The 16,449-nt window shown below is 37.9% G+C and overlaps 1 protein-coding gene across 1 annotated transcript in view; it reads left to right on the top strand.

The window, feature by feature from the left end:
• Positions 1-16,449, top strand: part of ADCY1 (adenylate cyclase 1) — a 145,217-nt gene that overhangs the window by 102,102 nt on the left and 26,666 nt on the right. The window contains exons 8-11 of the mRNA XM_032442541.1: positions 7,833-7,988; positions 10,869-11,063; positions 12,829-12,926; positions 16,120-16,204. Coding sequence (XP_032298432.1) covers positions 7,833-7,988; positions 10,869-11,063; positions 12,829-12,926; positions 16,120-16,204 — 534 coding nt within the window. The remainder of the gene's footprint in view (positions 1-7,832; positions 7,989-10,868; positions 11,064-12,828; positions 12,927-16,119; positions 16,205-16,449) is intronic.

Genomic DNA, 16,449 nt, shown 5'->3' with positions numbered 1-16,449 from the left:
CATGGGAAGCCTGACCAACCGTGAAGACTGAGGCAAAGCACTCATTGAGCACCTCAGATTTTTCTATGTCAGAGGAAGCCAGTTCTCTGACCTCATGTATCAGAGGTGAAATACTCTCCTTGGCCTGTCTCCTTCAGTCTGTGTACCTGTAGAACCCCTTCTTGTTATTTTTCATATCCTTCACTAAGTTCAGCTCTGTCTGTGTTTTCCTAATCCTGTCTCTACTCATGCGAATAACGTGCCTGTATTCTACCTAATCTACACAGTCCTGCTTCTACTTCCTGGTCGTTTCCCTCTTTTCCCTCAGTTTAAGCTGCAGGTTCTTGCTGAGCCGTGTTAGTCACTCACTTCCTCTGCTTAGTTTCTTCTGCTGGGGGATGGAGAGCTCTTGTGCTTGCAGAAGGATGTCCCTAAAGAGCTGCCTGTTCTGTTCTTATGTCTTTAGGACAGTTTCCATTTTTTGAAGTGCTAGAGATTTGATTCTTCTACTCTACCTGGTAACAAAATAAGTGATGTTTACGGTTAATGTGGGCTATGTGAGAACTTCTGGAACTACTCGGACAAACTGTCCCCTTTGTTAGCACACAGCAAATTCTTACTTGAAATACCCCAAGTTAGGCATCTGAGCTCATCATTGGACACACACTGTGATGATTTCTGTTTTCTTTCCTCCAGCTACCATTTCTGTCATGCTTAGGAGTGTCCACTGTGATTTTTGTTCTGAATTGCTGGCAAGTCTTACTGGGGATCTTAACTAGTGTTTTTAAATGCCTAACTTGGACCTTTCAAGTTTCAGTACCTCAGTTACAGTTTCTCAGATCTGGTTTAAAAGGTGTGCATGTGTGTATAGCCCTTTATGAGAAACTCTAGCTTGTTTCTAGCTGTTGGAATGTACACACCCCAACAGTGCAAGTTGCCTGTGGTGTGTTGCCACTGGCAAACAGTGTACTACTCTACACCTTAAGAACTGTTCCTGCAGTTGCCATGAAGCTGTTATTGCACTGTCAGCAATGTAACAACCTACAGCTTCGGCTATCTGCATGCACTACTACAGATGGTAGAATTCATTATATACTGCCATGTTCTCCTCTCCTTTGTTTTCCCCTTCAGAAACTGGTATTCTGTAGAAGGGAGAAATACAGGGAATTTCTATAGGATTTCTCTTTTGTTGAACTCTCTGAAATTGTTTTAGTCTTCACAGCTGCTAAAAACTTATGTTTCTGTGTCAAGCAATGGCTATACCATTTAAAATACTAGTTTGTTTTATAGATCTGTGTTGTTTAATGATAAAAGATGCTAAGTACTTTTCTGAGGGTTGACTCAGGAGTAATAAACAAAAGGATGGTAGGATAGAAAAGCAAATGTCTAATTACACATTTTAAAAAAATACAGTTTGCTCACTTATCTCAGGACAAAATAATAATCAGGGAGTCCAGTGGCTTGAGACAGTATTGAAATAGATACTGTTACCAAATGCCTATACCTGAAGATAAAAAGCAGACAGATAGAGTGCTACCACATTTATGGTTACTGTAAATGTACTTTGAATATCATTGGTATTTTCTTTCCACTGTTGTTTTAAGCACTGTGGCTGAATATAGTCAGTGAGGCAAGGGTCTGCTACAGTTTCTGAGAATCCCAGATAAGCATCAATTTATCCCTTGCCAGAGTATCATGAGATTCAAACAGAGGTGTTTTCCCAGAATTTTAATCAGCAGTTGTATGTTTTCTGTGTATGAAAGGATGTTCACAAAGCTGTAGATAGTCTGGCTATTTTCAGAGTGCTCTTAATCTCTTATCTTAACCTTATTTGCTGATTATTTTGCAGCAAACCAACAGCCTTCCTAAAATTATGAAGCAAAGGAACAGTGTACTGTGAAAAGCTAATCCTAAGGGATAAAAATGAAGCATGAAAGTAAAACACTGACAAAATAAGCCAGAATGAGAATGCTGCATTCCAGCTTTCCTGTAATGCAGGCTTGGAGAAAGTTCAGAGGAAAGGCAGAGTGAAAGATGATTCTATTGTGGGATTGGGGTTAGTTTTTCATTGGCATGTTTGTTTCTGATTTTGCTGGTTATTTTTTGTGGTGTGTGTGTGTAGTCTTTCCAAGTGTTTTAACAGATTGTAATCTACTTCTTGCTACTGTTCTTCACTTATAGTAGAAGGTGACTTTAATGAAACACACCACTGTGTCATAAGGCATTTTTCTGCTGTAAAAAGAATAACAACTTTTTTTCTTACAAGATTTGTAAAATGACTTGGTTTTTTTTTTGTTTTTTTTTTTTTTGATGCTGTATATTGAAGTAGAATGGAAAATCCTCAGTCATAGGAAAGAATCTATAAGCCCTGCAACCACCAAACCAACAAAAAAAAGTTATGTATAAAATTATCCATGATCAAGAGCAGCCATTGTGCCCTACTTGTGTGCATGGCAGTATCTTTTGCATATATAGGGCCAAGCCCATTCAGGAACTACAGAAATGTGTTCCAAACATTTTTATGGTACGTTTGGGGAAGGAGCCTCTGGAGAGTGTGTGCTCAACCCCCTTGCTCAAAGCAGGGCCAACTTCAACATTAGACTGATTTTTGAAAATACATCACCTTCCTCATAAGAAAAGCAGACAAAAGATACAGTAATAGTTTGTGTAGTTCACACAAAATGGATTGAATAAGGGTATTCACAGTTGAATTAAGATGATTAACTATCACAGATATGCCACAGATATTTTGCCAGCAGTTATTGGAACAGCTGTCCCTGCTGGACTGAAAACTTTAAGGCAGATAAAGCTTCACATGGAATGGCAGAAGCAGCCTTCCCCATCCTAGACTGCAGGAAGTGACAAAGGCCTCACTTTGATGCTGTAAGAGATGGTCCACTATCATGCAGGAGGTGTGCTGTCTTGGAGGAGCTGTGCTAACAGGTGGAGATATTAATAAAAGAAGTGAGCAATTCTTATAGCATCAGAAAAAAATGGGAGGTTTATGGATTCTTCTTTGTGATGCCTTACTTTGAAGTCTGTAAAACCCCAGCTCAACAAGAGAAGCTAACAGTGTCCATCCTCATTGCTGATGTATATGTGACCCCTGTAGAAAGGAAAGTATGGAAGCTGGTACCAAGAGGAAAACTCCCATCCCATCCAAGTGCTTACACCTACAAAGGGGTTCACTGCCCACAGTGTAAAAGAGAAGCCAAAATCTGGTTTCTTAAACCTAAACCATGCAAGAACACCAGGAAGAAATGATATGTCCTAGAATCATAGAACAGCCTGAGTTGGAAGGGACCTTAAAAATAACCTAGTTCTAACCTCCATGTTGTGAGCAGGATTGCCACTCACTAGCTCAGGATGGGCAGGGTCTAATCCAAACTTGGTCTGAACACTTCCAGTCATAGGGCATCCACAACTTGGGCATCCTTTTCCAGTGACTTCAAGTGAAAAATTCCATCTTAACATCTAATTTAAATCTCCCTTCCTTTAGTTTAAAACTGTTCCCCATTTTCTTAACGCTATCAGATCATGTAAAAGGTCATTATCTTGTTTATAAGCTCTCTTTAAGTAATGAAAGGCAGCAAGGAGGTCTCCCTGCAAGCTTCTTCAGATTGAAGAAGCCAAGCTCTATCAGCCTATTTTGGGGGGAGAGGTGCTCCAGCCCTCTGATTAACTTCATGACTCTCCTCTGGACTCACTTCAATAGTTCAGTGTCTTACTTCTGCTGAGGGCTCCAGGCATGGATGCAGTACTCCAGAAAGGGCCTCATAAGAGCAAGCAGAGGAGGACTGTGCTGCCTGTCACAGATCACCTCCTTGGCGAGTGTCTTGGCAACTACATTTTGCTCCCCCAACCCACATCTAGAGGTTCAGGGACATGAGAATTGTGGGAAGCCTGACTGCCAGTGAAGACTAAGAACTTACTGAGTACCTCAGCCTTCTCCATGTCTGTTGATGCTGACATGCAGACTATATTCTGTAATCACAGAGTAGTCATCAAGCATGTATGTTTACTCAGTGCTGCTCACCTTTGCTGGATGCAGAGGGGGTATTCCCAACTAATCTGCATACCTGAGGGCAAGAAAGGCACATATTTAAAGAATAAGCTGCTTATATATGCATTAGGTTTCCAAGGAAATGCTGGTCTATTCCTTTGTCCCTAAGGAGAGCTTTCCAGGGAATCTCATCTGGTAAATCCTTAAACATCCGGTAGTTTTCAGAAGTTTAAGGTCTTGACTTTGCTTTTTCCCAGGCCCATGTTCCCCGAGAGCATGTACTCACCAAGAACACTGTTGCTACAGCACAGATTGCCTCAAATCTTAGCCTCTTTTTTGAGTTCATTTGCACTGATAAACACCAGTAACACTTCTCCTCTGTATAACGCCTGGACAAGAATGTTACCTTTAATGCACATCAGGAGTCTTCTGAATTGCTTGCAGCCTGCTGTGTTCTTTCCCAGCAGCTATCTGTGTGGTTGAAATATCCCATCAGGATGAGAGCCTGCGAGCATGATGCTTCTTGTAGCTGAAGCAAGAAGGCCTTGTCAACAGGCTCCTCTTGATCAGGCAGCCTATATTAGACACCAACCACAAGATGTAATGAATGAGTCCCTGCCACAGGAGACCAAGGCACTTATCTGACCTATCAGCTTGAGTCAGTGACTCATCTAAACTATCAACTGGCAGCCAGTGGAGGTGCAGTTCCAGGATATTGTGTGGTACTGTTCAATCCTGTACATCTCTCTCACCAATACACCTTCCTGTGTTCCATATGAGAACAAACAGTACTGCAAGGGGAAACCTCTGGCATCTGGAAGAACTCTATGGAAAGTAAACAAAGATATGGAGTCCAGGTGGTTTTCTCCTGAATCCTACTTGTAGGTGGAAATGCTGTTAGGAGGAGAGTACAGAGTGTAGAGCAAACATAGGAGATGACAGAGACTTTATTTGAGATATAGATGCTAAAGGAAAAGATACCAGAGACAGAGGAATTAACTCACCCCACCTAGTAACAGTTTGGAAAAGGGGGCAAGCTGCAGAAGGCACCTTTCTCCCATTCATACTCTCATGCCACAGAAGAGGGGTGGGGGCAGGGGAAACCCACACAGACTCAGACTGCACACACACTCCTGGAAGAATCGCTGAGACAGAAAGGGTGACTCTAGCCCCCTCCAACCCCCCTCACCGCAGGTACTCATGTGCTCATGTATTGGTTCAGGCTGTGACCTAGGAATTCCACTGCATGGTGAAAGTCAATATTTGGTTGTAAAACTAGTGTTAGTGATATGGTTTTGGTTTTCTGATAATGGGATCCTGTTTGTGGATCAGCATCTGCATGGGAGAGATGAGGTCCATCTCATAAAGTGGAGCAAAGCTATATTTTAAGTGGGGCACTGGACAGGAAGGGATCATAAAAGCAACACAACAGGGTTTAAGCAGTGTCAGTACCAGCCTTGCATGTAAACGAAGAAGTGAAAACAAGGCACCATTATGGAGAAATTCCCCAAACCCCTCATGGGAATCTGGCACACTAGGGTGCCTCTCATAAGTGCTTGTTTTACTAATGCAAGTACCATGGTGAATGAATATTTCAGGAGCTAGAGATGTATGAAGTTTTAGGGCTGTAATCTCATCAGAGTCATAGAGATGTAGTGGAATGGCTCTCATGACTAGTGTTGCAAAGAAGTGATACAGGCTCTTTAGGAAAATGAGGAGCAGGAATTGTCCCTTCTATCCCTGAGAGAACAGTTGGAGTGTGGGAAGGAGGAGTTGCTGATGGAGACCCTACAAGCAATCCAGCACTTTCCTGGACAGCGCTGCTCCAAAGTTCCAACTTGAAGTGATAGATGAGCCAAAAAGGAGAGGTAATCTGTTGGATCCCATCCCACCAAAAACTAGGATCTTGTAGTGAATATGAAGGTTGAAGACAGTCTTGGATTCTGTGACCATAAGATGGTGGAGTTCAGGATCCTGAGGGCAGGATGATAAAAAGAAAGGTCACAGCCCTGGACTTTAAGAAAGCAGACTTTGGTCTCTTTAAGAATCTGTGTGAAAGGGTCTCGTGTGTGAAAGTCCCGGAAAAAGGGAAAAGGGTCTTAAGAGAGCTAATTAATGTTCAAGTCTCACTACCTCAAGAGTAGTGCATCCCAACAAACAGGAAGTCAGGCAGAAATTCCAGGAGGCCTTTGTGGATGAATATGGAGATCCAAGCCAAACACCAGCACAAAAATAAAACAGACAATGGAGGTAATCTGAGAGTCATACAGGGTTATTGTCCAAGAATACAGAGATTAAGTTAGAAAAACTAACACCCATACCTCCTTCTTTGAAGTTACATTTTGGAAACTGCATGAAAATATATATATTTGAGGAAGAATGGTACTGGTGTACTGCCTGAGCCGTAGTTTTAAGCTTCACATTACACTCAGAAATGCATCTATTGTAAGAAGTTTGCACTGAGAAAAGTTTAAATTCTTTTCTGTTCTTTTATAGGAAGGTATAGTTTGCCTTTCTTTCTAATGCCTTCTTGAATCTTTTTCTAGCAAGATATTCTACCTATTTTTTGCAACTCTTGCATTGCTACTGAGGCATTTCCTTAAAGAATCCTTCTTGGCACCTCCTGTAGCTCTCTGTACTTAAGACTCTTTGGTCTCCATTAGATCAGAAAAAAACATAACTGAGATGCCATTCAGAATATAAGCACAGAGTAATTCACCTCCATCTCTCTAAATTTAGATATCCATGCAATCATACGTTCAACAAATGTGCAAGTTTATCTGTTATCAAGTTTAAATCTGTCTTATTTTCTAGATCATTATGTTACGTCAAGTAATGATATAAACTGCTCTTGTGAGAACTGGACATCAATCCTTCAGTGCCACTGTGGGCTTTTAGACAAGTTAAATAAAGCATTGTAGTATGATTTTTATTTTGTACATAGGAGCATTAGAGACCAAACTGTCTGCAGCTTATTTATTCTGCTGTTCCAGAAGAGATTAATTTTACAAGCTTAAATTTCCATAGTGTGGTGGCATGAGTTTCTTCCAATTTTTTTCCCATTAACACTACTTTACATATTTTACGAGCTTGAATAAGATTGGTACAAGCACTGAGGGTAGAATAAAGGATCATTCTTCTTCTGACTGTGAAAGCATTTGAATGTGCGCTACAGGTTTAATAAAATCAGCAAGAGTTGAATACATGATGAAAAGTTAACAAAGAAAATATTTGTTCCTGCTGAGATAGGAGCTCCATGGTAAAAGAAATACATTATACTCTACCCTCTGAGAATAATTTGTTGTGGTACAATAATTCATGCTTTGAAGAAACAAGATATAAATGAAATATAATTTCATTGTGTCACAGTCTCCTTCCAAGGCATGTATCTTTGAAGCAAAATGATCCTTTTCTGATTTTGTTGAGTTTACGAGTGGCTATAGCAACAAAATGAGGGAATAAGAACAGGATTGAAGTTACATTTTTAACAACAGTTACTAAAAAAATTTCTCCATGTTTTTATTTAATTTAAAGAAGTGCAAATATCGCCTCTTTTATGAACTTGTTGGGTTTTTCTTAATAACCTACATTTCTATGTAGAAAACTATTCCCAAAATATTAACTGTGTTTAAATACTTTTCTTGAATATGAAATAGAATAAAATAAAGATAAGTACATAAAAAGATGAAATAGTCTTCATGTGTGAATATATAATGTTTATTAAAATGCATTGCTTTTTGAATGGATTATTCCTTTCTTCTGATATCCAGATGATGTAGATATCTGATAGTAGGTATGTCTGCATTGGAATATTAATGAGAGTTACAAATAATATTTTTCTTCTCAACAGATATTTCCTGGACTGATTCTATCAGACATTAAGCCTGCCAAAAGAATGAAGTTCAAGACAGTCTGCTATCTGCTTGTTCAGCTCATGCACTGTCGTAAGATGTTCAAAGCAGAGATCCCTTTCTCCAATGTCATGACATGTGAAGATGATGATAAGGTAATTCATGTGGACAGAGATTTGCTCTGATTATATATGGGACGGTTTGTCCAGCTCTTTCTGGTGTTCCTGCTGGGGCTAGAGCTACCTAACGCACAAAAGGATAGGAAATACTTGCAGCCTTCTCACACCAAAGACAAAACTCAGGCCTTTCTACACAGAAACTATAGATTCTGAGGCTATTTATGCAACTAAAATTTATGCAAGAGCTGACAACAAAGGAAAAATAAGATGAAAAAAAAAATGTATCTATTAATGGTGCTCTAAAAAGCAAAAGGTCACTGATTAGCAAAAAAAGAAAAAAAAACCAAAACACCACTAAGTCCCTAACACAAATACCGAACATAACATCCTTGAACAGATTTTAATGCCATAACTCATCATACTAGCAGCTTTATCTGCTAGTAGCCCCTGACTTTTCTGTAGACAGCTTCATCCAGAAACTTATGGAGTAAAAAACACTTGAAGACTTGCTCTATTTTCTTTGCCAGCAGATGACAGTATAACATATGGCACTCCACTGGTACTCCAATGCTGGAAAAGAGTGCATTGAAGTCAGCAAATAATCTTGAATTAATTTCTATACTTTTTTTTTTTTTTCCAACCTATTTTTATTATTATTTGAATAATGTGCAGTTATTAAAGATTCAATTTAAGTCTTATTTTCAGAAAGTTTTATAACTTTTCTATTTTGGATTTTATGTATGCAAATGTTTCTTCTGTGGGAGAAATGGAGGAAATTTTGTTATCTTTTTTAGAATGCAACTTCTGTGATGAAGTTCAGAAATTCCATATTTGGTTTTGAAATGAACATACTCTAGGTGCTTTGGTATGGCCTTTCAGTTGTAAATTAGTACTGTTCTTCTAGAATTTGAAAATACACAGACTTTAAAATATATGCAGTTCTTTATAATGTTTCTTGTAATATACACAAAAATCCAACTATGGGATGTATTAATTTTATCTATTTTTTTCATATGAGAACATGTACAGTGAAGTTCTGAAATACTTTATCTGAACCAAATGTTCCAGGATTTTGTACCTGAAGCAGCACATTTAACTTGGAGCATGATATATGATTTTAATATAAATATACTGTATTTCAATTTAAGGTTTATTCAGAGATAAAGTCTTCTAATTAGTTTAAACAAGGACTCTCTAAAAAAGGTCTGAAGTCAGCACACTATCTCAGTATACATTTATTCAATTGATTTCTGAGAAATACAAGTAATATGCCTTAGTCACAGATATCACAGATATCTACTTTGTGAAATAACAACAGAGAAAACAAAAAATCACATAGTGAAAGCAATTATTTGAGCAACAGCTTATTTGACTAAATGCAGTAACTTCAATCCTACTACAAACAGAATAGGTTACAGAGCTTATTCCATTGTATAATTCATGCCAGATTTTAAAGCAAATAAGCATTTTTGTTTCTTCTTTTTTTTTTTTCATTTAATTAAATAAGGCTGTATTGTTCATCCCTGTTAGTATGCTATAGGCTTCATAGAATCATAGAAACATAGAATGGCTTGGGTTGGAAGGGACCCTGAGTTCCAAACCCCTGCCACAGGCAGGGCCACCAATCTCCTTACCTAATTCTAGACCAGACTGCCCAGGGCTCCATCTAAGCTGATCCTGAACACCTCTAGGGATGGGGTATTCACAGCCTCTGTGGACAGCCTGTTCCATCACCTCACCACTCTCTGTAAAGAACTTCCCCCTGACATCTAATCTAAACCTTCCCTCCTTGACCTTAAAATCATTCCCCTTTCTCCTATTACTGTCTACGCAAGCAAAAAGTTGATTCCCCTCCTGTTTATAATCCCCTTTTAAATACTGGAAGGATGCACTGAGGTCTCCTTGCATAGACTTGTGTACACTCAGTCTCACATGGTGGTCTCAGACTTGTTTTGCCCTTACAGTGTAGAGGGATTTACTCCCCCAGTTTCCACCTAGAGGACCAGGGGTGCAAGCTTCAGGGGCATGAGAAATACAGGAAACCTGGCTGCCAGGGAAGTCTGAGGTAAAAATCTCATTTAGTACCTCATTCTTCTCCATATTTGTCATGGACAGTTCTCCTTTCTCATTTACCAAGGGAGGTAAACAAAATAAAAAATATATGGAGCTTCAGATTATAAAATGCCTGATAATTCTTGATGATAATCCTGACAGCACATAGTTTTTATATAACTTGTGGGAAAACTGTTAGGCTTTGACTTGTTTGAAAGGCAATGCAATAACTTTATTAATAGTTAGAAATGTTTGTAATAGTTGTATGGCTGGCAAATTAGCGTTTCTGCTGTGATCAAGAAAAAAAAAACAACAGAAGATTGGATTTGAATGCTTCAGTCCATGTATATTCACAATATTATTTTTCATTATAAAATAAGCTCCTTTCTACATATGGGGCCAGCAAAACAGGACTTGAAATGTTATTCTACTTTTGCTAAGGTCCATTCTTCTTTAGTCACCAAATTAACATATCAATCAATGGTAAGCCCTGTCCACAGATCTGAAGTATGCAAGTATAACACACGTATTTGTTATGAACTAATATGTTAGCTGTAGTCCACTGTCAATCAGAAGACCAATTGTTTCCTTGGTCGAGAAGAAGTCTCAGAGCAGCATATAAAGAAAACTTCTACTGATGAGGTCTGAAATCCTGGAAAAGGTAGACATTTTTTATTGATAATAATGGGATAAGGATTTGATCTAGGGAGTTTTTAGAAGATGGTAATCATACTGAGATAAGATCCTATACAGTTGCTCTGCATAATGAATTCCTATTACTGGCCATGAACTTGAGATAATATGAATATGTTAAATTTCAGTGCTAATAAAAGCCCATACTTCTGTCTTCCATCTGTGCTACAGAGGAGAGCATTAAGGACAGCCTCTGAAAAGCTCAGGAATCGTTCCTCTTTTTCTACTAATGTCGTGTACAACACTCCAGGAACTCGAGTAAACAGATACATCAGTCGTTTGATAGAGGCCCGGCAAACCGAATCTGAGATGGCTGACCTGAACTTCTTTACCCTGAAGTATAAACAAATTGAGCGTGAAAAGAAAGTAAGGAGCTTTAAATACTTTTTTACTGATTTCATTGACCAAAGAGCATTGTGGTGGTGGTGTTTATTATTGTTGTTGTAGACAGTATTTAAATTCTACTCAATACCTTTTAAATAATCTGATGGACTGTCTTTTAGCTAAATGGGAAAAATTATCTCTACCTGCTATGGAAGCACTTGGGGAAGGCAAAAGAAAGATCAGAATCTTCCTAGGTCTCATGCTCCTCATACTTTCTCATGGCAATGTGGCTTCCTACTGATTCACTGACTCTGGTAAAAGTTTGATGATAGGAGGACACTTCTCTCTGCGTATGTTGTCTGATGATCCAATTAACCTTATAAAATATAAAGGAATACTTAATTCTCCGCAATATTCCGCAAGTCAACCATATACTGTGCTGAAAGCTGTGGACTTACTCCAGACTTGTAAGCATATAAATATGTATATAGGCAGAGTTATAAAAATCATGGAATCTTCATAGAATCACATAATTTTTTTAGTTGGGAGGGGACACTTTAAGATCTATCTCCCTTGCAGTGAACAAGAACATCTACAACTAGATCAGGTTACTCAGAGCTTGGTGCCACCTAACCTTGAATGTATCCAGCGATGGAGTGCCCACTACATCTCTGGACAGCCTGTTTCAGTGCCTCACCACCTTTATTGTAAAAAATATTTTCCTTATACCCAATCTTATCCAAATCTGGTTTATTTTCCACTTATGGTTGGCAAAGTTTAATGAAAGGAATATATGTTTCAATTCAAAATTTTTCAATTCAATACAATTGTGTTTTTGGAAATATTTAGGACTTTGAATTCTTTCATGAGATTTTTTTTCTTTTTTCTTTTTTTTTTTTTCCTCTTGCTGTTTTATTTTCCTTCTTTTAATCTCACATTATGAAGTTTAAGTAATCCAATATTTCTTTGAAATGGCTTTTAGTTCTTTAATGTGTTTTTCCAGGCTACTCTGTATTTCACACTTGCTGAGGGTAGCCAATTTGACAGTTATATATATATTATATACATTATTTTATATATATATAATGAACTATGTACTGAAAAGTTTGTTCCCTGAGAAAATTCTACAGCTTGCAAGATTCAGTATATTGTCTCTTTTCTTGCATTAGAGTGTTACAGTATGTGAATACCTGCCCATCATTTCCATTGATTTTTAATTTCTGTGTGTGGATCTCTACTGACAAAAGCAAATTGTAACTTTAGGTGGTAAAAGAAGATTGAAATTTTGAACTTTCTGGGAAAACAACTTGTTCTATTGTAGAGAGTGTGCTTCAGTGGAATCAGGGATGATAATTGTTCCTGAGTCTCTCAGTAGCACCTTTTAGTGTCCTGTCCTGAGCACTTCAGATGACAGTGTCCCTTAAAAGCAGCACCAGGTGTTTTTTGATATTTTGGGGGTGGTGAGTAAGAGAAGGAGGAAAGGGGCACCTCCTTCTTCAGCATAAGAATGGCTGAATCATTTTTGTTCCAAAAGATAAACTTATTCCTGTGTCTGGCTTGGATTTGACTAAGTTGAGGGTGAAAGGTAAATAGATAAGCCAACAGGAACAGCTGAAAAAAGCCTGTCAAGCAAAGTCTTCTGTAGACTAGCCTCATCCAATTTTTTTTGTGAATTAAGCAAAGATAATTATGTTTGTAAAGTGGCTTCTAGGTTGTTGCTCTTTCTTGGTAAGAGTGGACAAGCATGAGTGGCTGGCTGTGTATATAATAAATGCTCACAGTCTTCATTTTCTCCTTTCTTTAACAGTACCACCAGCTTCAGGATGAATACTTCACCAGTGCTGTAGTTCTCTCACTAATTCTAGCTGCCTTATTTGGCCTTGTGTACCTTCTAATAATACCACAGTAAGTTTCTATCTTTTGCCATCATAATCCAAAGTAGAATATCTTCAAGCAACCTGCACAGAATTGAAATGTGAGCATCTTTTGAAGGGCAATTAGCAACCAGACTGGTAGCTTCTCAAATTAGTGAGTCCCTGATGGTATATCCTCAGACTAACTTATCTCTTCTATTTGTCCAAATTAACAACAAATATTGTTTGGCTATTCTTACATGAATTACAGTCAGAGCTTGGCTGCACTAAGGCAGACATAACCAAATATTCATGATGTATTTGAAAATGTGCTTGGTGCTCATTATTGAATGCTATAATGCACTGATTAATTTATGTATTGTCAATGCTATGTTAAATGCTTACTAAAGAAAAATTAGACTTCATTTCAAAAATCTCTGAGTTACAGGTAGATGTTATCCTAATAATTTCAATAACTTGATAACAATTACATTTTTTCAGATGAGAATATCAAAATAAACTTCATTCACATTTACAAATTACTAGGATTTCAATGGAGATAGAATGGGCCCCAGGAAAATACTTTTGAAAATCTCACTTTAATTCAAATCTTTTCTATTCATTAATCTCTAGTTAGAATAATACTTTTATATGGTTCTATTATTTCTAATTGAAAGTTTGAGGGACACATTTTTAATTTTAGTAAGTCACCAGCATATAATTTTTTTACTTGACATCTGAAAAAAACAAAATTACTTGCAAAAAATCATCTAGTTTCCAGACAAATTTCTTTTGTTGACTAACTGGAGCACTGTCGAATAGTTAAGAACTATTTTGCGTACTTCTGCACATCTACAGTAGGTGAAAGAATTTGAATTCCATGGAATTTAAAATAAGGAGAGATAAAGAGCGTTAGTGTCATTGCATCTGGAATGTATTGGCAAGAATCGTATGTCACGATAACTGGTAACCTTTCCAAAAAGTAGAATCTCTCCAAAAAACAGCTGGACAGATTTTCAGATTAAGCTAATATGTGACAAGTAATAGAAGCATCAGCAGAACATGAACACTGTATGCCATGAAAATTGATTGGTTCATTATTGGGTCAATTAGAAAAGCCACATACTGGACGGTAACATCTTCCAATATATATGCCAGTCTTAATTTTAGGCAATCAATCTGTGATTCTTTCCTTGTTGTGGCACAGATGAAACCACGAGCAAGACTAAAACTCTAAAAATACCAGAAATTTTCTTTCTCCACAAAACTTGGTGTTTAAAGTTGCTCTTTAGATTGCCAAAAGTACTTGTAAGTATGTCAAGCAATTGCAAAAGCCTTTTTTCACAAGTGTGAAGTGTTACTATAACAGGAGAGGTGATCATAATGGTCTTTGATATGTATCAGTCTTCCAAGGAGGAAGTTAAAAAATCTAGGGACAAGAAATTGTTGTAAGAAATACATTTGCTGCATAAATGCACAAGAAGCAATGGGCTTTACATTTTCAATATTCCTGGGATCATCTCAGCCCAACAGTTTGACAGCTGAACACATATTTACATCCTCATATGTGTCTGACGGAATTAAGGCTACATTCCTGTCAACTTAACCTCTCCGGTTATTAAGGCAAACATACAGCATAGCCACTAAAAACTCTGATGATCAGGCTTTCTGATGTCTGACTGGGTTTGTAACCTGTGAAAAGTAACCCTATTTTACTGGAGACACCCCAATATCTTTCGTAGTCCCACTCAACACTAGTGTGAGTGGTTGGCTACTGCTGCATTGAAAGAAACTTGCTATCATGTTCTCTCCATTGCTTTCTTGCAGCACTACCATCCTAAATACACTCCAGTACTCTAAAAATACAGAGGAGCCTGCTATCTATTAAGACCTCTATTCAGAATCCACATTATAATCTCTAGAGTCACTTCTTGGTTCTACACACACAGTACATCACAGCATTCTCCCTTTGTGTGTATTGATGACTTCTTGCATAAATTCTTGCATGAACTTCAAATCAAAATCAAATATTGAGATGTAGCAAAAGATTTCTCATTTTCTTCTACTGTTGCAAACTCTATATAAGTAATTTTTCAAGGCTGACAGCAAGACACATGTTTTCACAGGTATAGAAAAAAAGGTGTGAAGATCATCTTATTCTTGGTTCAATAGCTGGTAAGGGGTTGGAATGTCCCTGAACATAGACAAAGTACATGTAGTAGTAGACTAATTTTTGCCATATCTATAAAGTACTGCTCCAATAATAGAGTGGCTGGGCAAGGGAAGCAATTGGCTTGTACTCCTAATTGAGAACAAACCTATTTTGAAAGAGCAGAAAAAGGAAGATTAAGAATTATAACAATTATTATAGCATTTTCACAAAAGATAAGATTTTTTTTACTGCTCAAAAGGAAGGAGTTTCTCTGTGTTGGTAGAAGGGAGTGCAGACCAGTCTGATTTTGTTTAACTTGATGAATGACAGAGTTGGCTGAGCTCTGATTTCTGAATCTTTGAGGAGAGGTTAGAGAGGAGAAGTAGGTGGTAATTGATACACAGTTGCCAAGATCAAGTAATGGAGAGTTGTTCTCTCCATTTATAGGAGTCGGCGTGCTGAATATTCTGCATTAGTCCAAAATTAGAAAGTGTCTTTCCTGGCACTCTGTATAGGTAAATTTCTGAGTTGCTTTGATCTCATCGAATCACAAGGTTGGAAAGGACCTATTAAGATCATCTAGTCCAACCATCCTCCCATCACCATTACTACCACAAGTTACTAACCCATATCTTGTAGCTCCTCATCCAGACGCCTCTTGAGCACTGCTAGGGAAGGCAACTCCACCACCTTCCTGGGCAGCCATTCCAGTGCCTGACCACTCTCTTAGAGAAAAAGTTTTTCCTTATGTCTAGTCTAAACCTTCTCTGGTACAACTTGTGTCCATCTCCTCAGGTCCTGTTTATTGCCTGGGAAAAGAGGCCAAGCCCCTCCTCATTGCAACCTCCCTTCAGGAAGTTTTACAGTGCAAGGAGGTGCTATGCAAAACAATGTTTCCTGATTTCTCATTCTTGAAAATTTCACACATGTCACTGTGATTTTTTTTTCCCTGAGATGGTTAGTTTTACACTAAAAGCATGGGTGGAAATCCTCCAGCTCTTGTCCAACACCGTCTCTGAAAAACATCTGTGCTGTTTGTTCTCGTATCTGCTACTAAGTTAAGCTGATTTACCACATTGTATTTTGATTCTAGGAGTACCGTAGTTCTTGTTCTCCTGGTGTTCTGCATATGCTTCCTAGTGGCTTGTATTATGTATCTACATGTCACAAGAGTACAAGTAAGTTATTTAAGAATTTTATTTTTTTTTTACTATTCTTTCTTTTAGTGGCTACACTTTGTGCTATGAACTACAAAGCCATCATTGTGTGCTCCATAGCATTAGAGATCTGAGATCTATCTGCTTTTTACACTCATTGCTTAGCAATATTGTAGGCACTCTTAAAAAATAAAATAATAATAATTTAAAAAAATTAACTTGAGGGTAGTTATTTACATTAATAATTTTTTCCATCATTGTAGCCT

Source organism: Coturnix japonica, chromosome 2 (genome assembly GCF_001577835.2).
Source record: "Coturnix japonica isolate 7356 chromosome 2, Coturnix japonica 2.1, whole genome shotgun sequence".
In the NCBI taxonomy this organism is placed as follows: Eukaryota; Metazoa; Chordata; class Aves; order Galliformes; family Phasianidae; genus Coturnix; species Coturnix japonica.
This window is presented reverse-complemented; position numbering and strand designations above follow the sequence as displayed.